The sequence below is a fragment of the Bos mutus genome, chromosome 20 (genome assembly GCF_027580195.1).
Source record: "Bos mutus isolate GX-2022 chromosome 20, NWIPB_WYAK_1.1, whole genome shotgun sequence".
Classification (NCBI taxonomy): domain Eukaryota; kingdom Metazoa; phylum Chordata; class Mammalia; order Artiodactyla; family Bovidae; genus Bos; species Bos mutus.
This window is the reverse complement of record NC_091636.1, coordinates 24,458,572-24,486,062: the sequence shown is the minus strand read 5'-3', so window position 1 is coordinate 24,486,062 and position 27,491 is coordinate 24,458,572. Positions and strand designations below refer to the sequence as shown.

The 27,491-nt window shown below is 39.0% G+C and overlaps 1 protein-coding gene across 2 annotated transcripts in view; it reads right to left on the bottom strand.

Annotated features, from left to right (window-relative positions):
* NLN (neurolysin) overlaps positions 1–27,491 on the bottom strand; it is a 100,679-nt gene that overhangs the window by 36,484 nt on the left and 36,704 nt on the right. For both annotated transcript variants that reach the window (XM_005892784.2, XM_070357530.1), the window contains exons 2-8: positions 25,110–25,369; positions 21,363–21,511; positions 10,295–10,402; positions 8,755–8,857; positions 7,744–7,904; positions 3,441–3,576; positions 786–1,152 (exon numbers count right to left, since the gene is read on the bottom strand). In XM_005892784.2, the coding sequence (XP_005892846.2) occupies positions 786–1,152; positions 3,441–3,576; positions 7,744–7,904; positions 8,755–8,857; positions 10,295–10,402; positions 21,363–21,511; positions 25,110–25,369 (1,284 nt within the window). The remainder of the gene's footprint in view (positions 1–785; positions 1,153–3,440; positions 3,577–7,743; positions 7,905–8,754; positions 8,858–10,294; positions 10,403–21,362; positions 21,512–25,109; positions 25,370–27,491) is intronic.

The following is a 27,491-nucleotide window of genomic DNA, read 5'->3' as shown; positions in this document are numbered from 1 at the left end:
GACTGCAAGGAGATCCAGTCAATTCTAAAGGAAATCAGTCCTGAATATTCATTGGAAGGACTGATGCTGAAGCTGAAGCTCCAATCCTTTGGCCACCTGATGCGAAGAGCCAACTCATTGGAAAAGACTTTGATGCTGGGAAAGATTGAAGGTAGGAGGAAAAGGGGATGACAGAGGATGAGATGGTTGGATGGCATCACCGACATGACGGACGTGAGTCTGAGTAGGCTCTGGGAGTTGGTGATGGACAGGGAAGCCTGGCGTGCTGCAGTCCATGGCATCGCAAAGAGTGTCAGACACGACTGAGCGACTGAACTGAACTGAACAGAGAACTAAGATCCCGCAAGCCATGTGGCACAGTGAAAAAACAAAAACCAGAGTCTAATTATAAAAATAAATAAGTAAATTAAGAAACGCAGCACACAAACTAGATGATCATGATGGTGATGATGAAAGCTCACACCTATCAAGCACTTGTGTTCTGAGCAGTCTTCTAAAATCTTTGCATGTGATTAACCATTTCAGTCCTAACAACGATACAAAGCAGGTATGATTGGTATTCCCATCCCATTCCCATAGGACCTATAATATATATAAGGAAACTGAGGCAGAGAAAAATTAAGTAACTTGCCTAGTAAGTGATGGAGCTAGACATTCTGGCTTCAGAGCCCACATTTTTAATCCCTTTACTAGGAATCACATACGAGAGTTATGAAAGACAAGAGTCTCAATCTGGGTAGGAGATGAATCTCTAAGGTCCCTTTCACCACTGTGATCCTCAGTACCTTGGATAGAGGTCCAAGTAGAACTGTCCTAATACTTCTCCTGTAGCTTTATCCTTCACAGTGTAAAGTGTAACACTTTTATTCCAAACGTGAGCATCTGTCACTTGCTCAAATGAAAGTCCCAACAACTCCTGGTAGATGTTCAGTAAGCCTTCAGTGACCACTTCAATTGGGAAGTATTCCTTGAGGGTCTCCTGGTCTACAGAGTACTTGAGTTCTTCGGTCTGAGTCATGTAGTAGTGGAGATCCCAGGCATTGATCTTCCCATCGTATTCAAAACCTCTCTCTTCACATTCCTTTTTCTTCAAGTTCAAAATGAACTCTCGTTCCGCTTCACCCAAGGGTTTTAATTTCTGGCTTAAATCATCTGTGAGGAAGAGGGGAAAGTTAGCAATCCATCGCCCTTGGGAGCAGGCATGAGCATACACAGCACCAGTAGTTCAGCATGGTGCTTCCTCCTTTGTGACAATAAATCAGCAGGAAGGAAGGAGAGGGAAAAAGAGGGAGGGAGAGAGGAAAGCAGGCTTTATTATGACAGCACCGCTGTTCTCTTCAGGGTAATTTATTTTATGGCTCCCTGTTCTTTTTTTTTCCTTTGGGCACCACCCAAATCAGGCCACAACTTCCTCACAGTATCAACAAAGCTGAAATTTATCTCACAGAACTCAACGAAGTGATAGTGAAACTGAATTACTCTTCATGTACATGATTATTTTTCAGTGAGGTTAGGCTCCTCTGTTCTGTTCCATGTGCCCAGCTGTGTCAACTCTTTGTGACCCCATGGACTGTAGCCTGCAAGGCTCCTCTGTCTATGGAATTTTCTAGGAAAGAATATTGAAGTGGGTTGCCATGTCCTACTCCAGGGGATCTTCCCGACCCAGGGATCGAACCTGACTCTCTTGTGTCTCCTGCACTGCTGGCTCCTCAGAGCTAGGGAAGACAAATCAGATGTGACTTATGATCAGAATCATCAGAATCAGATCTCAATTCCTTTGACAGCCATGGATTCAGTTAATAACTACTCCATTCCTATGAAGAAGGTCTATTTGGACACAGTATTTCTACTTTTTAGGTGGACAGTGCAATTTAATATGTGGTCGGTTTTTGACTATTTCACTGTATTTAGCTAAAGCAGTATGCTTTTATTGTGTGTTTGGTCTCCACAATTCGTTACGTATGTAAGGTAAAAAATGCTGGCTCTGTAAGGGACGTTGATGTCTGGGAAGCATACCCATAAAGAGGTGAATGCAGAGGCTTGAGGAGGGCTGTGAGGTGAAAAGAGGAAACTCATGGAAGATACAGAGAGATGTCGTTCTGATTAGGCCTGTGAGAGAACAGCTAAGTATAGGTAGCAAGAGGACAATTCAGATAGGAATATGCCAATTTTAAAAAAGAGGGGAAATTTCAAATTTCAAAAATTAAGTTAATTAAGGAAAATGTTCAGTATGTACAGTCACCACTAAGGGAAACATTCTCGCCAAACCTGTTAACTCCCCAAGCCATTTTCTTGCATAAAATACATCAGAACTTATGGCAATTACCAGTTCACATTTCTATATTTTCCACTCAGCGGAAAATTCATTGAGAAAAGAACCTCGTCTTAGTCTTTTCTATCGTCCAACCATTAGGGGCAGTTATTTTATAAATGTCTCATGAATGAATAACATAATAATGAATAGCTACCATTTATGGCACAGCTGCTACATGTTATATACGATGCCAGCATATACATTAGTAATTCAAGGTATTGCCATTGAGAACAGAGAGGTCTGAATTTCAGGCTGAATGCTGATCTTGATGCATTATTCATCGTCTCCAAATTAACTAAGCTAATAAAATTATACACTAGTAGTTAGAAGTAAATAAAGCCTGAATGGGGTCAATGAGAAAGTTAAAAAATAAATCATACTCTGGTAAACTGACTAGAGACGATAAAAACAAAAATTAGTATCTTTACAATGGTTATGTTATTCAACCATTTTCACTAAAACGAAAGAGAATATCAGAGTGCCTGCCGGAATAGTGACACTGAGATTAAGAGGAGTAAGTATGACAGAGTACCAGAGATGAAATGTCAAGGACATAAGAACTGTGGTTTTAAAAAGACGAATGAAAAAGTGACTTTAAATGAATGTGAAGACAGTTACTAAATAACAGTTTTGATGCCTATTCTTATATTCTTTTATATATTAACAAGTGGCTTCTGGAACATAAAATATTCTTGTTCCTGTATGTTGTACTTATCATTTTTGTCCTCTTTGTCAGCTTATTTCACACAAATTCATCAGCAGCCATGCTGTAACTAACAAACACCTACTGACACTGAGCAAAGCCAAAGGCTAATCTCCTTGTAGGTCTCTACGTATCTTGTTAGGAATTAACACAGAAATCCCCATCAAGATACAGAGAGAATGAAGCAAGGACAAGGACTATAACTGAAATATAAACAATGAGCAACCCTTAGAACTAAGTACAGTATCTAATACATAACAGGTGATCAATACATTTCTCTTGCATGAATGAAAAATAATATTCTCAAGGGCATGTTAGGTTTTGAGGCCCTCTGTCAAGCTAGTGCCATGCAGCAAAACAGTCATTAAAGAAAAAAAAAAAAAAAAGAAATAGCAACACATGAGAAATTAAGAAAAGACTAACCGAGAAAGGCTGTTACATGCCTCGTACTCTTGGCAGTGTTCATCTCAAGGACAAAGTCAGCGTGTGTGCTATAGCCGAGCAGTCTGGCTACTTCGGCCCGCAGTGGGAGTAGCTGCTGCAGGATTACAGTGTTCTCCTAGTAATAAACAACAACAAGAAAAACCAAAATAAAGGTTAATAATTAACTGGATCCAAAGCACTAAAAAGAAGAGCTATTACATTACTTTCAGGTTGGTAAGACTCTCAAATATTTTTAGACATCTCAACTAGTAAGTTATTCCATTTCAGTGTTATAGACTTTTTTTGGATTCATGATCCAGTTTTATTTCTGAAATTATACTTGATTTTTTTAAATCTCAGGAGATAGCAATGAGGGTCCTAACAGTACCTAAAATTTTAGGTACTGTTAAATTTATTTCCCTTTAAAAAAAGGGAAATAATAAGCATTGATGATGATGTAGAAAATCTGGAACCTTTGTATATTGCTCATGAAAATGGCAAAGCTGCTATAAAAAACAGTATTATGATTTTTCAAAAAATTAAACAAAGAATTCCAATATGATTCAGTGATTCCACTTCTGGGTATACATCCCAAAGAAATGGAAACAGAGACTCAGATATTTGTATACCCGTGTTCACTGTGGCATTATCCATAATAGCCAAATGGCAGAAGCATCCTAAATGTCCATCAATGGCTGAATGGATAAAAAAAATGTAGTGCGTATTACATATTATTCAGCCTTAAAAGGGAAAGAAATTTTGACACATGCCAAATTATGGATAGATCTAGAAGACATTGTACTATGTGAAGTAAGTTAGTCACAAAAGGATAATTACTGTATGAGTCTACTTATATGCAGTTCCTAGAGCAGTTAAATTTATGGAGACTGGGAGTCGAATGATGTATGCCAGGGGCTTGGTGGGTGGGGAGAGAGGGAAGTTTATGTTCAATGGGTACAGAGTTTCAGTCGGGAAAGATGAAAAAGTTCTGGAGATACATGGTGATGTATAACCATGTATACATATATATATGGTTATATACATAACCATGATAACAATATGAATATACTTAATGCCACAGAACTCTATGCTTAAAAATGGTTTTGGGATTTTCTCAAATTATTACACACATTTTAAACATTTTATTTGTATTAAAATGCAAATAGTGATACTGCTTTATTGTTTCCTTAACAATAAAGGGAAAAATAATCTCCCAGAGAAAGTAATGTTGAGGTCAAAGAAAAATTGCTATTAAATCATCAAATTATTTATACACATGCTTCTAAGGAAGATCACACTACCAAAATCTGGCTCCACCATTTACTAGTTGTCAAAATGTTGGCAAGTCCCTCAATCTTCCTAAGCCTCAGTTTTCTCATCTGGAAGACGTACATAAGAAAAGCAGCTACATTATAGAGTGATCATGAAGATTCACGTGAGAATATAAGTAAAGCAAAGAGAAAAACGCCTGGTACAAGAGCAAACACCACATAATTATGCATTATAATTATTATCATTTTAAAACTAGAATGGAAACATGGATATAAGAAACACATAAGTTCTAAAGTTACCTAGTTTGAATCTCTTTCACCTTTTCCAGTCTCCTTAGACTGCCAATTTTTCCCCAATATCTATTCCCCTGTTCTTCCTCTTAATAGTAGAGTTCTCTGAGCTTTTGCTGGGTACACGGTCATCTGCCTCCCTTTCCCAGCCCCTCTTAAAACTAGCTGTGGCCACGTGATACACAATGGGACAACAGAACATAAACGAGGTGATGAGTGAAATTTCTGGGTCATTATAGATCTCTGTCTTGCTAGCTGTGGACTGAAAGTGAGAACAATGACCTTGGAGCCACATACCAAGGGCAGCAGAGCTATCTTCCAGCTCCAGACCACTCACCTCTGTGCTGTTAGTTGCAAGAGATATAAACCTTAAAAAAATGTAGTAAAATACACCTAACACAACATACCATTTTAGCCAATTTTTAAGTGTACAATTCATGGCACCAATTACATTTATACTGTAGTGCAACCATTACCACTGTTTCTAAGACATTTCTAAACAGAAACTTGTTAACAATAATTTCCCAGTCTCCCTGGCCCCTGGTATCCACTAATCCTTTCTGAAGAAAAATAATTTTTATCTTATTTGAGTCACTGTGCTTTCAGTTGACTTTGTACATTGGTTTAACCTGTACCCTAAGACCCACAGAGACTAAACACAGGAATAGAGTGCTGCTATAAGAGAAATGAAGAACCTACAGGAATGGAAGGTGAGGACACAGATGTAGGAAGCTGGTAATACTCAGTATACCATGGATAACATTTGTTAAAAAATTGTTGCTCACCATAACTTGGAAGGCAAGCCAGTCACCTATCAAGTCTTAGCTCTGAGGGGATTGTTTGGGAAAACTAAGAATGTTGGTATATGTTTGTTGGTATGTGCTGCTTTTGGAAAGATTATACAAGACAGATGAGCTCAAGTGAGAACTGGTCAGTTTGCAAAGATGGAGAGAAAAGAGTTCTGCTAAGACAATTGTGCCCGTGGCCCCTGATCTGAGGCATTAGATGACTGGAAAGGCAGTTGTTCTGTCCTCCTGACACCAGTAGAGAAGACTGACGCTCGGCGCTCCTGAACTATGATTAGCGTTGAGGGTGCTGCCTTCCTCCTCACGTCTATGGTGTCAGAAGGCCCTGAAGCAGACGCTGTTAAAGTGAGGACCAGAGGGTGGGCACCATACAGAGGTCCACATGTGAGAAAAAATTTGGCAGGTTTGGATATTATTTTAACACAAATCTGGTTGTGAGCAAACAGAAAAGAAACCTATTAAGTTTCTGAGGGCATTTTATTACCAAAGATAAGTAAGCCTGGCCTACAAAAATACCCCTCAGACTTCAAACTGGCATCAGTAGGAATGTATACCAGTAGCTGTCTAGGATACGGTCATGGAGGATAATGGACAAGAAAGAATTCCCTGCAGGCAAAACCAGGGGCCACCGCATACAACTGCTAAAGGAATTCTTGCTAGAAAGGAGACCCAAGTAAGTCCAACGGGCGATCTCGGGAAACTCACAGAGCTCGGAATCCCTACGGTTTCTGCCAGACTGCTCCTGAGAATTGGTATGGGCCTGCTATGTTTCCCATGCTTTCCTTTTTCAAATGGGAGTCTTTAGTGTGGTTTTCCGTTCCTGTTCTACCAATGGGGGTGTGTGTGTGTTGGAGGTGAGCGGGCCAGGCAAGTGTTCCACCCTTTCACAGGTGGCCATGTCATGAGAAGCTCTAATTGGGGAGGACTATGTGCTGCTCCGGAGAAGGCAATGGCACCCCACTCCAGTACTCTTGCCTGGAAAATCCCATGGACGGAGGAGCCTGGTAGGCTGCAGTCCATGGGGTTGCTGAGGGTCGGACACACTTCACTTTCACTTTTCACTTTCATGCATTGGAGAAGGAAATGGCAACCCACTCCAGTGTTCTTGCCTGGAGAATCCCAGGGATGGGGGAGTCTGGTGGGCTGCTGTCTATGGGGTCGCACAGAGTCGGACACGACTGAAGTGACTTAGCAGCAGCATGTGCTGCTCAGAGATTCTGGTCTTTGAGCTAAAGGCAGTTAACTGGTTGGGATCTGACATATGGTCGATAGCTTCTGTGTGGGGGAAAGAAAAAAGGGTACTCATGATTATTTGGATAGCCAGAGAGGCAGACTATGGTGGAGCTGGCTAGCTGACTCTTAGAATTCATTTCTAATTCTTCCTCTTTTCCTTTCAGTAATAGAGTGCCCTTAGCTGACCAAATGGCTATCAACTGAAGATTCTATTTCCCAGCCTCCCCTGCAGTTGGATACAGTTGTATGATGGAATTTAGGTCTATGGAATGTGAATAGAGTTGACGTATGTCATTTCCAGGTCTTCTTCTTAAAGATGATTGCTCTGTATTTTATTTTCCCACTTCCCAACAGGCTTGAAAATGGTGACAAACTCGCCTTAGAAGTCACTTACTGAAGAGAGTTATTCCACCAGCCCTGGACTGTTGACTTGGAAGAAGAATATGACCATTGGTTTCTCTAACCCATTCAATCTGCATTAGAACAGCTGAACCTATGGCCGCACTAAGAAGGTTGCCAAAAAACAAGCCAAAAGCTAAGTCTTGTAAGTCTGAGGATTTAGGAGGCATGACCTTCACAGAAACATGTTTACATGGAGAAATCGGAATCCACTTCTGAGCTAACTTCAACACTGGTGAACAGAGCAAACCCTTTTCTTAACATCTTCTGTAAAAACAAAAGAAAGGCAAACATTTATAATACCTCTTTGCATCTTGTATTAAAAGCCATTTCCATCTTCCTTCTGGTTTCAGGTACACAACATTTCTTCATGACAGGAAAATAGTGTGGATATTTTAAAGTAATTTTATACTTGTCACCATCTGTCTTTTCTAAACTGTTAATGAAATCATCAGGAAGAGCACCTGCAAAAAATCATTTTCTCACACATCAATTTTTCCACTCATGATTGGTTTATTTAGCACTGGCATGGTGCCTTTAAGAAGCTCCAGGGATTTTGGTGGAGTAATTGAAATTCAAGTAAAATAATGACAATCCTTATAATATTGCTTTGATGTTACTGGAATGGGGTGGTGGTTAGAGGTCAGGTGGCCTGGGAGATGGTAATTCAAAATACGACCAGGCCTCAATGCACTTGTACAGATGGCATTTTGATGAGGAACAGACAAAATTAAGCTCCCCTCACCCTGCCCCCCGTGCAAATCCATAACAAATAAGAAAAGGCTAGTTTAAATTACAGGGGCTTCCCTGGTGCCTCAGTGATAAAGAATCCGCCTGCCAATGCAGGAGATGTGGGTTTGATTCCTGGGTTGGGGAGATCCACTGGAGAAGGAAATGGCAACCCACTCTAGTATTCTTGCCTGGGAAATCCTATGGACAGAGCAGCCTGGTGGGCTATAGTACGTGGAGTTGCAAAAGACTCAGACACGACTCAGCAACTAAACGCCAGTTTAAGTTACAATGTAGAGGGTACTGTGAGGCAAAAAATTTTCAAAGCACCAAAGGCTATTAAACACCAGCATGAGTTGTCAAGCAAGATTATAAAATTTCTTCTAGACTGTCTCTACAAACGTATATATTCTTGTAAGCCTAAAAGTGAGGTGTGGTTTGCTTGTGCTTTTTCTACAAGGGGTGGTGGGTTCTTCAGAAGGTACACTTTTTAAAGAATTCTTTTAACTTTGATTTGATAAATTGTGGGGTGACATTATTTGTCTAAATTATAGACTTCTTTAAAAAAAAACAACAAAGGTTTACCAAGTTCAGCCTTGGAAAATACAAGGAAGGTATCATCCTCATTGAGGTTTTTGTTAAAGTCAATACATAGCTCACTCATTCTCTTCTTCATTGCTTTAATTTCCTGAAACAAAGATACAAATACAGGATGGTAACAATAAAATGCAACATTCATTCTTATCTCCATCAGTCAAGGAAGCTTCACTTTTATATGAAGACTAGGTTCTGTACCCAACTCTCTCTACTTTCTTAGAGATGTGCTTGATAACACAGTTTTCTGCAATTTTCTACATTGTGTCCATGAGAACCTGTATGCAATATGTACAGAAAGGTAATCCTGGTAATGTGTTAGAAATCAGGCATAAATTTGTAAGAACTAAATATATTTAGGAGGTATAGTGAAAGCAGAGTCTGGACATGGTACATATACAGTAAGTAGCTGCTGAGTAAATGAATGAATCTGGTAGCCTATTGATAATGAACACTTTTAATTTTTTCCAATACAAAATTTTAATTTAGTAAATCAGTATTGGGTACTGAAGTAAATGAAGCGGTAAGAACCGAGTAATTAATTCCATGGTTCCTTAGGAAAACAGGCTATGTTTTTAGTTTTATACAGCATTTGCAAATAAAGGTGATTTATGGGCCCTAACATTTGTTTAAGAAGTACTAGATGAGGGGGAAAAAAGTACTAGGTGGGAGATCAAAGAAAGCAATAGGAGGGAAATCACAAGAAAACACATGAGAGAATTTATTAACCTGTCCCACTCTTCTAAAAATTCTAGATTATAAAACTTACATAGACCACACAATTTCTCAAAGCGTGCTTCTCACAGGTAGCATCAACATCACCTGGGAACTTGTTAGAAATGCCCACTCTGGAGACCCACACCATACCTGCTGAAGAACCAGCTCTCAAGAGGCGGGGTCCTGTATAATCAGAGCTTTAACAAGCCCTCTGGGTGATTCGGAGGCACACTAAATTTGAGACTGCTGACTTAACACATACTGTGCAGTGTCGTCCTGTCCTGAAGAATGAGTTAATTCTGTAGCTGAGCTTCTGAACCTGGAAGATCTCATTGGGTATTAGGCAAAGGAGAACGTTTGAGAAGCTAATCTCTCCATTTTTAAGGTCCGTATATTACTCATAGAGGGTTTCATTCCAAAATGCTGGTTTTAAAACTTTCCGTCATAAGGATTTTATTACCAGTGCCCTATCTCTGTATGCATAAAGGAATGCAGTACAAGTTGACTATTAAGATCCGAACTAGCTATCAGAGGATGTACAGCGGAATGGGGGGAGATAAACCCGGCACACACAAAACAAATAAAATCCACACAGAATTAAAGAACAATTAACTTATCAGCTGTTTGACAGTCAACACGAGGTTAATAGGAGTTGTGGAATTTAAAATTATTGGCTACCAAATACATTGTAAATTGATTTGTACTATAAGTTATTTCCCACGTTACAAACACTTGTTTCCCAATTTCCTGTCTTTTCATTGTATTTTTAAAATTTATTATTTTATTTTCTAATAAGAAAAAGAAACAAACTCACATTTTGTACTTGTTCTGGAAGATGGAGCCCATTCCTTTTGCCCATTTTAACTGATTTTTCCAAGTATCGTCTGGCTTCAGGCTTTATCTTTTCCAGATCACAGGTTTCCTGAAATTAAACAGTGTGACAACTCTTTCATTTCTGTTACAACAATGCATGGCTAAATTATAAACTACGAGGCCAAAGTGAAATTTATTCATCATCTCTGGTGGGCTGTGAAAGCACACAGGTGATTATGAGGCAACCCTTTTGGAAAACCTAAGTTCTTTTATGCTTTAGTGAGCTTCTGCTCATTTAAAACAGAAAAAATGAAATAGAAAGCTAACCAGAATTTCCCTGCCTTTCATCAGAATCAAGTGTGCTGTACCACTTGAAAAATGTGATAATAGGAATATTTGCATAATCTCATTCTGAGCGTTCTTTATGACTGAGTGGTCTTTTTCACAAAACATCTTTCTTATCACAAAGCATCTGGATTTAATTTTCTATCGTTTGTTAACCTGGTTCCACTTGAGAGGCAAGAACAGAAATAATGGGCAAATTCCACAGAAATGGAAGGTAGGACTCTTTTGCTAACATACCAAACAGGGACAGCTGGATAGAGCACCAGCAAAAGGCTCCAGCGCTTCAAAAATGCCTTTCTATTGCTCGGCAAGAAAGATCAAGGGACCACGACAAGCTGCATATGAACAAGTATCTGGGGGAAATGAGCTAGCATATCACAAAGAGGAGGAGAGCTAGACAATACCTGTGAACCTGCATGCAGCAATACACACAACACTCAGTAAAAAGCACCAAGGGCCTGGAGAAAGAGCAGAAAACTCCCCTGGCCACAGCCAGGTAATAAACACACCACATGTTTCTTTAAAACAGGTGGCAGAATATACATGGCACATCTGGGTGGCTGGTTAGTTTCTGGTCCCTGGGAGGAAAGAGGCTCCAGACAGATTCGGCAGGTGCAAAGGCTCCAGCGTGCCTGAGAGCTGATGAGGGACTTTGGCCTGTAGAGCCTTAGCACCCTCTCAGCTTCCGAGACCGAAGAGGGCTGCATTTGCTTTCCCTGCAGACTTGGGCTGTTCCCCTCAAGCTTTGTATCTTCGCACCTAATCACGTCTTGAAAATGCTCAGCTTTAGAGCTTGCGTGTTAGACTGTTGGTAAAGAGTTCTTGCTGCAACACGTCTGCAATTTCTTACATTCTGTTGCAGCAGGTAAACAGAGTTGTACTCTAACTGAGGGTATGATTGCGGGTGGCCAAAAAGTTTGTTCAGGTTTTCCTGCGAGATGGTATGAATCCAATCCAATCTAATACTTAATACAGTGATTTGTATCTCACTTTACCTACCAAAAAGTACTTTGTGCCATTGTACTAAAGTACTTATTGTGCATACATTACTCACAGTTTCCTCTGAGTTTATTCTCAGTGGAGGCAGAACAGTTAGACTTCTTTTTCCACAATAATCCTTTCTGTGTCCCTGGAGAATTTCTGAGCATGTTGGCATGAGTGGAGGTGGAACCCTCTCAACTGGTATTGGTACACACTGGGATGCCAGCAGCAGGTGGCTCAGGGGCAAGACACCCGGAACGGCTAGGGAGATAGCTGAGCTGGGGGCTGATTCCCTCAGAGACGGCCAGTAGTTCAAATTACAGTGTTCATACGGATTTTTGATGAACGTGGGCTGGCTGAGGCTGGCTTTAACAGCGCCAGGAAGTCTGTCCTGAGATGTGGGGCATGGCAACAAGAGTCCCCAGACAGGATGACACTACAGGTTCTAAGGCTGGGGAGAATCTAGGCGGTAGCTGTGTGCAGTGGAAGAGAGGAAAAAACAATCCCTGGTGAGAAGGGCCTGGCAAGGGCCAGGTACACTGTGAAGAACCCAAGGGGGAGGCTGAGATCCAGGGCAGAGGGCCTTCCCATCTGGGCAGTGGCCAAGACAGAAGCGAGGCACAGAGCTGGGCAGCCGCGTGGCTTCTCAGGTTCCTGGCATTCACCTGGTTACAGGTGGCCCTGAGCTTAGGACAGAGGCTCATCAGAGGCCTCACCAGTGGACGTAAGCAGAATTCTTCCTCTCCTCCTGTGCTTGATCAGCAGGTGCCCTCACAGAGGGCTGGACTGGACATATCTGGTGGTTGCAGGGTGCTGTCTCAGAGAGCCTGGAAGGGCACTTGGCACAGTAAACTCAAAACTCCAGGTCTAAATTAGGTAACTGCTTATTCTCCCCAAATAGGTAACCCACGTGTCAACAGGATGTTCTGAGAAAAATCAGTTCTGAATTAAGTATAATCAAAAATGACCAAACTACACGTACTGAAATATTTGACTTACCACAAAAACGACATTTAACAAAAGTCTGATTCGATTATAACCGGACACCCTTTGCCTTTCAGACTCGAGGTCCTGGGAAATTTCCGGACATCTCTGGTAGGAGTAAAGCACGTCTAAAATGTGCTTTGAAAGCACATTCCTGTCCCAAAGCTGATCATAAGAATATTCTCCCTTATAATCTCCAGGCAAGGTCAGAACTACTGCCCAAGGATTTTCTAAGAGGGAATCAGCCAACACTTCTAGACGGCTCTGATCCAATTGTATCTTCCTTCCTAAAAAAGAATTTAATCTCCTTGAACTTGAACCAGGTCTCAGGCCTCTTTGGTGTGGGCAGGCAGGGGCTAAAGTTCTCTGAAGCCATTTTCAAATTTATATAATCTGACAGCAGGAGATCTTGCTTTATTATTTAAAAACTTTTTTATTTTATACAGGAGTATTATTAACAATTAACAATGTTGTAATAGTTTCAGGTGGTCAGCAAAGGGAGTCAGTCATACATACACATGTATCCATTCTCAGGGGATCTTATTTTAAACTCTGTGGTAACAAGATTTAGTTTTCCCCAATGTCCTCCTGTAACTAAGAACTTTTATATACAAGTATGAGCACATAAACACATATACTCTTACATGTACACTTTTGAGCTTCCTTGGTGGCTCTGTGGTAAAGAATCTGCCTGCCAATGTAGGAGACACGGGTTTGATCCCTTGGTCAGGAAGATCTCCTGGAAAAGGAAATGGAAACCCACTCCAGTATTCTTGCCTGTGAAATCCCACGGACAGAGGAGCTGGGTGGGCTACAGTCCATGGGGTTGCAAAAGAGTCAGATAAGACTTAACTAAATAACAAAAGACTCACTTCACAGATAAGAAAACTGAGGTTAAATGACTTCCTCAATATACCACAGCTGATTAGCTGTAAAAGTGGGGATAGAAATAAATTCTTCTGTATTTGCAATGCCTTTCCCTTTCTTCTGCTTCTCATTTTGGTTTCTTTTTTCAATCACTTTTACTTGCTGTATTGGGGAAGCAATGGAAACAGTGAGAGACTTTATTTATATGGGCTCCAAAATCACTGCAGATCCTGATTGCAGCCATGAAATTAAAGGACACTTGCTCCTTGGAAGGGAAGCTATGACCAACCTAGACAGCATATTAAAAAGGAGAGACTAATGTCTCTTTTGCCAACAAAGATCTGTATGTCAAAAGTCAAAGCTGTGGTTTTTCCAGTAGTCATGTATGGATGTGAAAGTTGGACCATAAAGAAAGCTGAGTGCCAAAGACTTGATGCTTTTGAACTGTGGTGTTGGAGAAGACTCTTGAGAGTCCCTTGGACTGCAAGGAGCTCCAACCAGTCCATCCTAAAGGAAATCAGTCCTAAATATTCATTGGAAGGACTGATGCTGAAGCTGAAGCTCCAGTTCTTTGGCTACCTGATACAAAGAACTGACTCATTGGAAAAGACCCTGATGCTGGGAAAGATTGAAGGCAGGAGGAGAAGGGGACAACAGAGATGGTTAGATGGCATCACAGACTGATGGACATGAGTTTGAGCAAGCTCCGGAAGTTGGTGACGGACAGGGAAGCCTGGCATATTGCAGTCCATGGGTCGCAAAGAGGTCGCTCGGACAGGATGGAGCCACTGAACTGAACTGATACTTCCTGTCAGGTTTTTGTGCTACTGTGGGGAGGAGGGCGTTCTCAGGCCGCTGCCTGCACTCTGGACAGGAGGGCTGCAGAAAGGCCTGCTTGCAGACTCCTATACGCTGTCACAAGAATCTGCTTTTGTGTAGGCCACAGGGAGAGTGAGAAACCGCACTACATGAGAACACATTTAGACTGGGAGCTCCAGTTAAGGTCAGGCACTAGGGAGACAAGACAGACTATCTCCTTGAAGTGCTTTAAGTCCCACAGAGGAAGAAAAGATACATTAGCAAACAGTGTTAATCTGCAGTGAGTGAAAAGAGAGGGGAGTACTTGGGAAGCACAAGAGGACATTGGGCTGATGCGGAAACTAAGGCAAGGAAGTTGATGCTTTATATTGGATCTATTGACTTTTAAGCGTCTGACAAAGGTACAAGTTTCAATAGTATTATGACCAATGACTAGACTTGTACATTTCAAAATCAAGAAGGCATGGTAAGCAGAGGGAATTACCATTGCCATGTTGAATTTTGGGCTGAGTTTTTCCTCTTTAGTATGTGCACTCTTTTATTTTATTTTTTTTTAAATCATGGTTTTTAGATACTGGTTCTTGTATTTTAATTTGGAACCAAGTTTCCACAGCTGGTAGATCACATAATGCTTAAAAACATATACTTAATCCCGTGACCTATTCATTTACACTGTAACATTAAAACTTTCCTGTTGAAATCATTAATTGTCCAAAATGAACTGGCAAGATCAAGCCCACAGCTCTGAAAAAAATATAAATAATATTACAATAGATAATTGCATTTCTCAACTTAGCTTGCATAATTCACTTAATTTCACTAAAGAATTCTTTTCTTGTACTTCTTACTCAGCAGGCCACTATAATAAAATGTTATACACCTAGAGACATTGCACATTTTTCTCACCAATGTGGCTTTTTGATCTCTGCAGGCTTCTTAGCCAATGATTGAGAAGCCTTTGTCAGGACAGGGAAACACTGGGACTTGAGGCCATAGTCGCTGGCTTTTGATATTTGGACATTTTGTAGCTAAAGGGATGTGTTCATCTTTTTTTTCTTCTGATCGATATAAGGATATATTAAATGTTATATTTCAATGTAATATCTGAACTTTACAAATGATTATAACTACATATATATATTATGCTGCTGCTGCTAAGTCACTTCAGTCATGTCTGACTCTGTGCAACCCCATAGACGGCAGCCCACCAGGCTCCCCTGTCCCTGGGATTCTCCAGGCAAGAACACTGGAGTGGGTTGCCATTTCCTTCTCCAATGCATGAAAGTGAAAAGTGAAAGTGAAGTTGCTCAGTTGTGTCTGACCCTCAGTGACCCCATGGACTGCAGCCTACCAGGCTCCTCCGTCCATAGGATTTTCCAGGATAGAGTACCGGAGTGGGTTGCCATTGCCTTCTCCGATATATATTTTGAAAACAAATTAAATCCATCCTTAAACTTATGAAACAGAATATTAAAACACTGTTGCCTTTATCTATGTAATAGGTAACCACTCCCTTGAATTTTGTGTTAAATATTTTCTTCTAGTTTTACCACTTACATTTACATTGTTTGGATCTGCCCCAGTGGCTCAGCAGTAAAGAATCTTCCTGCAGTGCTGGAGACTTGGGTTTGATTCCTGGGTCAGGAAGATCCCCTTGAGAAGGAAATGGCAACCCACTCCAGTATTCTTGCCTGGGAAATCCCATGGATAGAGGAACCTGGCAGGCTACAGTCCATGGGGTCACAAAAGTGTCAGACATGACTTAGGGACTACACACTAAAATCCCACTAAATACATTGTTTACTTTTGCTCCTTTTGGCCTTTTAAAATGATACCTTTTTGTATGCAGTGCTATGTAGTTTCTTTTTTTCACTTGTTGTTACTATGATTTTCCTCTGCCTAAAGGCAGAGGAACCAGAGATCAAATTGCCAACATCTGCTGGATCATCAAAAAAGCAAGAGAGTTCCAGAAAAACATCTATTTCTGCTTTATTGACTATGCCAAAGCCTTTGACTGTGTGGACCACAGCAAACTCTGGAAAATTCTTAAAGAGATGGGAATACCAGACCACCTGACCTGCCTCCTGAGGAATCTGTATGCAGGTCAGGAAGCAACAGTTAGGAAGGTCAGGAAGCAACAGTTAGAACTGGACATGGAACAACAGACTGGTTCCAAAAAGGAAAAGGAGTATGTCAAGGCTGTATATTGTCACCCAGCTTATTTAACTTATATGCAGAGTACATCATGAGAAACGCTGGGCTACATGAAGCACAAGCTGGAATCAAGACTGCCGGGAGAAATATCAATAACCTCAGATACGCAGATGACACCTCCCTTATGGCTGAAAATAAAAAACTAAAGAGCCTCTTGATGAAAGTGAAAGAGGAGAGTGAAAAAGTTGGTTTAAAACTCAACATTCAGAAAACTCAGATCATGGCATCCGGTCCCATCACTTCATGGGAAATAAATGGGGAAACAGTGGCAGACTTTATTTTCTTGGGCTCCAAAATCACTCCAGATGGTGACTGCAGCCATGAAATTAAAAGACACTTGCTTCTTGGAAGAAAAGTTATAACTAACCTAGGCAGCATATTGAAAAGCACAGCCATTACTTATCAACAAAGGTCTGTCTAGTCAAGGTTATGGTTTTTCTAGTAGTCATGTATGGATGTGAGAGTTGGACTATAAAGAAAGCTGAGCACTGAAGAACTGATGCTTTTGAACTGTGGTGTTGTAGAAGACTCTTGAGAGTCCCTTGGACTGCAAGGAGATCCAACCAGTCCATCCTAAAGGAAATCAGTCCTGAATATTCATTGGAAGGACTGATGGTGAAGCCGAAACTCCAATACTTTGGCCACCTGATTTGAAGAACTGATCCATTTGAAAAGACCCTGATGTTGGGAAAGATTGAAGGCGGGAGGAGAAGGGGATGACAGAGGATGAGATGGTTGGATGCCATCACTGACTTGATGGACATGAGTTTGAGTAAACTCCAAGAGTTGGTGATGGACAGGAAGGCCTGATGTGCTGCAGTCCATGAGGTCACAAAGAGTCAGACACGACTGAGTGACTGAACTGACTGAAATGAAGATTTAGTCATGCTGTTGCATGTTGCTGTAGTTTATTTTCTTCACTACTACAAAACATTCTATTGTAAATATATTACAGTGTATTGACCCATTTTCCTTTTGATGGAAATCTGAGTTGTTTCAGTGTTTTGCTATTATAGATAATGTTATGAATACATGTTCAATTTCACCTGTGGACAAATGCAAACATATTTTTAGGTAAATGCTGAAGTGGGGGTGGGGTGGGTGTGCTACGTTTAGAGAATATAAGATCCAACTTCATAGGATTAGATTTTTTTCTGAATTAGTTATTACTATTATTTTAAAAATCAATTTACACATGTACTAGCAGTGCACGAATATTCCCATTGATTCCTATCTGCAGAGATACTTGGCACTGTCAGACTTTCATTTTTGTCAATCAGTCAGTGAAGAATCTTACTGCAGTCTTTATTTGAACTTCCCTGACTTAATTAGGTTAAACATCTTTTTCATGTTTAATTGCCATTTGTGTTTTATCTGAACTACCTTTCATGTCATCTGCTCATTTTTCTATTGTGATGCTTGTCTTTTTAAGTGATTAAAGTATTACTTTATATATCCTAGGTACTAATGCTTTGCTAGTTTCACGTTTTGCAAATTTCTTTTTTTAGTATTTGAGTTTTTTTTTTTTGTATTAGTGTCTTTTCACTTTATTAATAGAAGTTCTTTATTTTAATGTAGTCATGTTTATCAGACTTACAGTTAGCACTTTTGGTGTCTTTTTTTAAGAAATACTTCCTGGCTCAGATGTCATGAAGGTTTACTTCTATATAAACTGCCAGAAGCTTTAAAGTTTAGCTTTTTAAGACTTTAATCCATTAGAGATTGTTTTTCATTTGGTTGTGAGGAAGCAATACGATATTTTTTGCCCCACATGGACAGCCCATGTCCTTGCATCAATTACTGAAGGCTTGTTTTTTTAATTTGTCACCATTTCTCACTTCAGTTTGAGGAACATTTACTAAATATTTACTGTACTTTGTACCAGGCACTCTGCCAAAGATGCAAAATAAAATCAAATGTGACACCTTTTTCCCTTGAGGGCTTTAACATAAAGTCTACATGACTTCTGGCAAGTATTTACCAACCACTTCCATGACTTGGAGAAGGAATGGCAACCCACGCCAGTATTCTTGCCTGGGAAATCCCATGGAAGAGGAGTCTGGTGGGCTACAGTCCATGGGATCGCAAAGAGTCGGACATGACTGAAAGACTAACACTTTCACTTTTTTTCCATGACTCTTGGAAAGTTAGGGCTTCCCTAGTGGCTCAGACAGTAAAGCGTCTGTCTGCAATGCAGGAGACCCAGGTTCGATACCTGGGTTGGGAAGATCCCATGGAGAAGGAAATGGCAGCCCACTCCAGTATTCTTGCCTGGAAAATCCCATGGACCGAAGAGCCTGGTAGGTTACCGTTCATGGGGTCGCAAAGAGTCGGACACGACTGAGCGACTTCACTTTCACTTGGAAAGTTACCATTTCTGAGCCTTAGTTTCTCTACTTATAAAAAGGGATACTTCACAAGATTGGGATGAGAGTTAAACTAGATAACTCTATTGCTGTATAACTGTAAAGCAGCATCACTAGCCACGCCTGGGAAGGAAGTAGAAAGACGGGTTAGTCTCATGCCCTACTACGATTTCATCCATCCATTTAGTCAACAACTTGCTTATTTTAAAGGTTGTGAATCAGATGATATTCCCTAGGCTGTAATGTGGTGTCCCTTGAATCTGGGAGATTGTCGTGACTAGTCAGTCAACATGGTGTTGCAGAAGTGATGCTATGTGACTTCTGAGACAGGTCATAAAATGCAATGCAGCTTCTGTGTAGAACATGCTGTAACATCCGTGTTGAAGCCCTCAGTCTCCAGGAAAAGAAGTCCTACTGCCTGATGCTGCCATGCTGGGAGGAAGTCCAAATTAGTCCACAGAAAGACGCTACATGGAAGTGCCCTGAGGGGATAAGAAAATAGAGACATCTGGCTGGTCTACCTGCTCCAGTCACCACGGCCTGAAATCACACACAAGACTCCAAGCCAGAGCTGCTCAACTGACACTTTCCTGAATTCCTGACCTATACAAACTATGAGAGAAGATAAAATGACTTACTATTTTCAGTCACTAAGTTTTAGAGTTACATGTTGTACATCCACAGATAACTAGAATGCCTACTGGGCACACAGTTTGCATTAAGGAACTGTGAAAAAAAGTAATTTCATGCTTCTATGCATCAATTTTAAGTGAAAATTAACAGGAGCTAAAATAACGTTTTATATCTAGCTAAGATAATACATTTGATTATTGGCTACATTGGGGGCCAATGTAGAGATTATTATTTAGATCACCCTTGTTCAGGTAGAGCAAGCCCGAAATTGATGACTCTACATAAATTTAAAATCCTATCACTCAGTCTAATGAAAGCTTTATGTATTGTATCATGGTTGCTCTATTTTTACTTAGAGGAAAGTTAAAGGAAAAATTAAACAGAAGATTTAGATACATCTAACTTTGTTAGGTATGAATGGTGTGAGATTTACCATCTATTCAAGCATCCAACTCTAGCAAAGAGCTGAAACTGATAGTTCTAGATTTTTAAAAATACCAACTGAAAAATATTACTATTTGTAGGTAGGTATTTAAATTCACCAAATAAAGTCCAGTACATAAACAAGCACAATAGTTATTTAGTGGGATCAGAGGCCAATACATACAAAATATAAAAGTTTAACAAAGAAATCTAAAGGGACAAACCTCCCAGATTTTGATATTTATAAGAAATCAGAGGTGGTGGAAAAGTAACAAAAACGGTAGACTCAATTAATAACATTAAGATTACAATACCTTTTTGAAGCTAGAAAATCCCAAATGAGAACTCACAAGTCAGGATAAAAAAACACTTAATCAAAGAAAACTAGAAATATTAGGGAAAATTTCTATGGCACATATATAATATCCAGATAGAAAAAAAATTAGATTATTCTGGGATGAGATAAAAATCGGAAACTATAAGGGCCATGATTTGAATTGTATAGAATAACAACTGGAGTCAAAAGTTGAAACGAGGACAATTTAGTAAAAAATAGTCATAGAGTTATTTTATGCTATTTTTAAAGTGCCAAAGATGAACAATTATGAGTCATCATAGATGAACACAAATTAAGGGTGAAAAATGTCTGACATGAAAAAATAGCACATATGTCTTACATGTCTAAATAAATTTTTGATTACACATGCCACAGTGAATTACAAATAAAACATTTGAAATAAAACAGCTTTTTATTTCAATTCTTGTCATAATTTGCTAAAAAGAAAACAATCTTAGAGATTTTGCATATGCAACATGCAAAATTAACAAAAATGCCTAGGATTGTAAAACCTTGGTTGTTTTCCAAACAAATTGCTGAGAACCATGAAAATAAAAATTCAAAGCAAAGAAATGATGAAAATGCTAGGAAGCAAATCAACATTGGTGATGAAAAGAGTCAAAACACTCAAGGCAGACCCACCTAGAGATTTCATAATCCATAATTTCTGTGAGTCCAGAAATGTAAGAATGACAGAGAAGAATGTCTCCGGCATGCAGAATCAAACAGTAAGTCATCAGGTTTACAGCCAAAACCACATGATTATTTATAGACAACTCAACTCCATTTGAGCTGCAATTTTTTTAAAATTCAAAGAATATTTTTCATTAAACTATTAAAATCCATGATAGTTAAAAAGTTTTAGATTTATAGATGTACACTCTTTTATTATACTTGGTCTTAAAAATTTTAAATGAATATAATTAGTAGCTCAACATAAGCCTAAGTGGCATAATATAACACTACGCTGTGCCCTCTATTATAATAATTAGACACAAAATCTAGGCACATTCAAATACTTTTTATCATTGGTCAAAGGCTTTTATGTTTTTATTGTTGTTTTTTTTTTTTCCTGTTAAAGGAATTATAAGATCATTTACCTTTAAATGAACAATTCTCAGAAAGATATCTTGTCTCATGCTCATCTCAATATCAAAACGAGAAAGTCTTTTGTCTGCTTCTGTACTTGCAGCTCGTACTTCTTTGTCAGAGGAGACGTGCTGGGGAAAGTCTAGCATGGTTCGTTCCACTGTTAATAGAGGAAAAAAACCATAAGGACTCATCAAGTTGGTATTAAGAAAAATACCTCATACACAGATGAAGGATTATCCCAATATAAGTCTAAGATTATATATTTTCTCTAGAGGCTCCTAAGGCTTTTGAGAAACAGTGTCTAAAATAGGACTTTGCTAGTCCAGGGGCATTGCTAAGAACACTAAGGGTGTGCACTGAGTAATTAACGAAGTATGGTTAGAATGCAATTTATTATCTGGGAATGTAGAGGGGAAAAAAGATGTCCTTTAAAAAAAATTTTTTTATTGGAGTATAGTTGACTTACAAAGTTGTGTTAGTTTCAGGAATACAAAAAAGCGAATCAGGTTACACATATACATATAACCACTCTTTTTTAGATTCTTTTCTCATATAGGCCATTACCAAGTATTAAGTAGAGCTCCCTGTGCTATACAGTAGGCTCTTGCTAGTATCTATTTTATACATATATAGTTACAGTGTATATATCAATCACAACCTTCCAATTTAAAAGATATAGTTCTCATACTGAGGCATTTTATAGTCTGGGAGTTGGGGGTAGGGAACAGTACATGAAAAGATAAACAACAATAGAGGACAGAGCAGCTTAGCTGTCAAGGCAGCAATACCAAGGGCTGAGGCATTAAGCCACACCCGTTGAGAAGGCTGGACCTTAGAGGATGGGCGGGGCGAGAGGAAGAGCTCAGTTGGGGACTGGAGAAGTAGAGACCGCAAACATGGGGACTGGCAGAACAAAGCATGTTTAAGAAACAAGCAGGTGATTTAGAGGGATGGGTTTGTTTAGAAAACTTCTTAACCTTTACAATAAACTCTTAATCTAACCAAAGTCATGAACCCTCCCCAAATGCAAGCATTCATACAAACATAAAAAGCTGCATATAATTTCAAATGATCCTCAGAAATCTCAATGGACATATTCAGTAAGCAGATGAATATTGGGGCCCTTCCTGTTAAATAATAGTGGTAATGTCTTCTGTTCTCACTTTCACATATCAAACTTGGTAGCTGGATTTTTCAAACATTTGTATTTTGACTTTAATTAGGCAAAAATCTGATGTCTTGAAATAATCCATATTACGGCAAAAAAAAAAAAAATTATCATTTACAGGGAAGTTGTGGCTATGTTGTGACAATTAATATATTTTAATTTTACTCTTTAGCACTTTGAAGGTATTGTAAATAGGTAAAATTTACACATGCGATATATGGTAGACGGCAAAGCTACCCTTTACATACCAAGGAATTGTCCAGTTAAACAAGCTACCTTATGCATATCGGTCCTCTTAAAACATAGTTACAAAGAAAGCTATAAAATGCCACAAATACCTGAACAAATTCATAGTGTTTGTTTTTAAAAAAAGATAATTTTAAAAAATTATTAGATAAATTATCTAAATTTAAAAATTAGATAATTTAAAAAATTATTTTAAAAAATCTATTCTGAAATTCAAACATTTTTATGATTAACCTATGAAGAGAAATTCACAGGAGAGGGAGAACAAATATCACAAAACCAAAGTTATATTTAAAAGATGTATGATTTGGGGAGAAAAGCAGAATTTAAGATCATTCTGTTTTAAAAGATTTTTTCCCCACTTATTTTTACATTTCTTAAATGCATAAGCTATTACCCTGGCACACCATCATAGCCATAAGTGACTGAAAATGTGAGTATGTGAACCAAGGACAAACCACTTACAGGGTGGAAAAGGCATATGAAATTGCCTGCTGAGAAAGCTCTGCTGAATGGGGATCAACTCCCTTTATTTGACTAACTACAAGCCCAATCAGATCTTTTTTATTGAAGATTTTAAGTTCAAGGCTTGTAGCAAAATTTAGTGGTCATTAATCAGAGTGGAAAAAAAAAGTCACTGAGTCATGATTCTGTGTGAGCGCATGGACTGTAGCCCAACAGACTCCTCTGTCTGTGGAATTCAGGCAAGAATACTGGAGTGGGTAGTCATTCCCTTCTCCAGGGTATCTTTCTGACCCAGGGATGGAACCCTGTATTGCACGCAGATTCTTTACCGTCTGACCCACCAGGGAGAAGAGGGTGGTAGAAGGTGAGAGGTTAGATAGCATCACCAACTCAATGCATATGAATTCGAGCAAACTCCAGGAGATAGTGAAGGACAGGGAAGCCTGTTGTGCTGCAGTCCATGGTCGCAAAGAGTAAGAAACGACTTAGCGACTGAACAAAAATGGGAGTGAAGAAGCTGGTAGTAAATGGCAGAAACTGAGATAGAAACGCAGAGGGAAGAGAAAGCAGTCAAGTCCCTGTGTCATGGTAGGATACAGGGTAGGGAGCTCTTGGTACGGGTAAAGAGATGATTTGGTCACTGGGGCTGCTTAAGATTTTGGACAACCTTCCAAATCCCAGAATTCATACAAATGTTTATGATATTCAGTTATAGCCTATGTTCTTAGAAAGCCCAGTTACCACACAGCCAAGATTGTTTAGGCATAATTATCCTACAAAATTCTTTGAGATAACTAGCATGATTCTTCATTCCTTATAATTCAAAGGGTCTAATAGTTATATTGGGGGTTTCCCAGGTTGGGCAGTGGTAAAGAGTCCACCAGCAATGCAGGAGATGCAAGAGGTGGGTTCGATCCCTGGGTCAAGAAGATCCCCTGGAGCAGGAAATGGCAACTTTTTCCAGTATTCTTGTCTGGAAAATTCCAGGGACAGAGGAGACTGGTGGGCTGCAGTCCATGGGGCTGCAAAGAGTCGGACATAACTGAACACACAATAGTTAGATTATAAAAATAATATATTTTAAGTGTAGGAAATATGGAAAATAGAGAAAAGTATAAAGAGTAAATTAAAAATCAACTATAAACTTAGTACCCAAGACATTGGACATTATTAAAATTTGTTTTCTTTCTCTGTCCTTTTAATGTTACTAAATACTACTCCTAAACATGATTTTAATGCCTGCATACTGTTACAGAGGGTGAATATACCATAATTTATTTAGCTATTCTACTAGTTGACACTTAGCAGTTGTTTCCAGGCTTCTGCTATGATAGAGTACCTGTTTATACATAAATTTATACATGATTTTTCCTATATCTGATTATTTCTTAGATTATACCTAAATGGGGAATTAATTATCGGGCTAGGGTATGCACTTGTTAGGGCTTCCCTGATAGCTCAGTTGGTAAAGAATCTGCTTGCAATGCAGGAGACCCCAGTTCAATTCCTGGGTCAGGAAGATCCACTGGAGAAGGGATAGGCTACCCACTCCAGTATTCTTGGGCTTCCTTTGTGGCTCAGCTGGTAAAGAATCCGCCTGCATGTCTTAAAAAGTTTTGATAGATATTGTTCTCCAGAATGCAGCTGTAACAAGAGTGTATGTTTTATAGCACCTCAGGCCACATAATATAATTTTTTACCTTAGGTAATATAATTCTAAGCAATTATGAATCATTAATCATTTAAGCAATTACAAATCATTATGTAAAAATCAATGTCTTGTAAAATTGGAAAATGAATTGTTGAGTCGGGAAGCATAAAATGGTTTATGATGCCCACAAAATGAAATATTGATATGTTTTTGCATCCTACTCACCTATATATTTCACTTCTATGTCTGCGAGTGCCTGCAAACAGTTCTCGTAAGTTACCTCCTTAATGTCAAGCATTCCAATAGCATCGTACACCTGTTTGGTCTGCGAGATGAGCTCCTCAGTTCTTGTTTTGATTTGCTCTGGTGAAAGATCCCATCTTAAAACATTCCTACCAGCTGCCATATAGGAAGACATTGCCTGAAGGGGAGACATCTCTTCTCTTCCTAAAGTCATTCTGAATAAAATTCTGGAACCACCAACTCTAAAAAGAATCAGAAAAGGATAAAAATTAGGCACTTTTTTGGTCCAAAGTCAACAGACAAATGTGTATTATTTAATTAAATTTTAAATTAGAAAGAACTTTTTACTCAAATTGAGCAAATTTCTTTCCGGTGAATACATACTCATGAAACTAAATGCTCTTGTATTTACTTGTTTTCTTGACTAGTTACAGAGTTAATGGAATTTGGACTTCCCAAACACTGAATTACTTATGTAACTAAATCAGAGAAATAAAGTTAGGTGTCAAAGATATATTATTGATAATCGTCCTTTATAAATTAAAACAGTAATCTTTCTTATGTTAATGTTTACATTTTTCTCTTGCTAATATTTACCTACTATGTATGTAAATTCAATATTTTGATATTCAGGAAGGATTTTCAAAATTATTTTTATATTGAACAATTTAAAAAATGTATTACTAAAATTTCATGTTAATCAACTATGTTGACTTGAATTTATGACTTAAAAAATAAAATCTGGTATGGTATTATCCTAAAAGATAAAGGGGAAAAAATTAAAAATTATACCAATCCTTTAACCCCTTAAAATACTGAAACAAAAATTGATGGCATATGTTTGCATATATAGTTATAATATGGAATTCTAGAGCTTATAAATAAAAATATTATAATAGCTAACATTTATTGTGTTTAGGTACTGTACTGAATGCTTTTCAGTTAAAACTCACAATAACCCTATGAAGTAGATATTGTGGTTATTTTTCTTTAGCCAAGGGGGTCACTAAAACACAGAAAAGTTAACTAATTTGCCCAAGGTCACACAGCTGGTGATACAGTGAGAGCTAGAATTAAAAACCAAGAAGTAGAGAGCAGGAACCTACTCTCTTAACTAGAATACTCAACTTAATTCCTATTATCTTACAAGACCCCAAAACGACCTTATGATGTGGGCAAGACAATATTCCCCTTTAACGATGATGCAATTGAGGCTCAGAAAGGCTAAGTGACTGCTTTAATGTCGTTTGTTCAACAAATACTTACAAGCATGCGCTATGTCTACTCCTTGTTACAGGCACCAAAGACACACAGGCAATTGACTGGGACCCTCCTATTTATAACATATATAATTTATAATACAGGGAAGACAAATCGATTAATAGGCAATTGTGCTACACTGAGATGAGTTTTATAGGGTAAACAGGGAGAACTCTGAAATATCACAGAAGGAGCTTTTCTAGAAAGATTTTCTAAAAGGAACAATAAGCAAGCCAAGATCTGAACAATGTATAGAAGTTATCCAAAGGTAAAGACTGTAAGGAATGAAAAATCTGAAAAGCTTAAGTACGGACTCGAGAATGAAGAGCCTTGGGAATCACTTAAGAGCTCAGACCTACTCTAAGGGTCATGACAAAGTCACTGAAGGGTTTCAATCAGGTGAGAGACGAGAAAAGGTATGTGTTTTAAACTAATCACTCAAATTATAATGAGTTGAAATGTTTAGAAAAGAGGGCTCATTCCAGAGGAAAGCTGTGATGGGAACTGGGGCACAATATTATGGAATACCTCACTAGGAAATGGGGAACTGGAGTGACTTAGAAGATATTCAGGAAATAAAATCACTATGACTTGGTACTGAACGTATTTTAGGAAGAGGTGAGGTGGTGTCTAACCTTCTCTCTTGGAACTACAGGGACAGACAGAGGCACCATTGCTAAACTAGGGAAGTTAGACAAAGGAGGAGGCTCTCTGGTGGGACACAGAGACATTCAGTTTTGGATGTGCCAAGTCTGAAGCGGCGGTGGTGCAAGTCAGCAAAATTCACCACTGTTGAATGTAACTGGAGTGACATGGGTGGTTGAGCTGGCCCAGGGGAATCTGCGGAGGGAGAACAGACCAACCGGACTCTAACTCCAGTCTAATCATTGAAGCGGAAGGAAAGAGAATCAAGTAGGAAGGGTTCAAGGAATTGTGAAAAGTGAACACTGAAAAAGGGAGGAGTGAAGGACAGTGTGATGTATGAATTTCAAGAAGACAGAAAGTCTCTGTCGAATTCAGCAACAGGAATGTCACGGATGACTCTGGCAAGAGCAGTGTCAGCCAGGTGGTAGGGGTGGAAGTCAGATTACTATGACTGAGGGT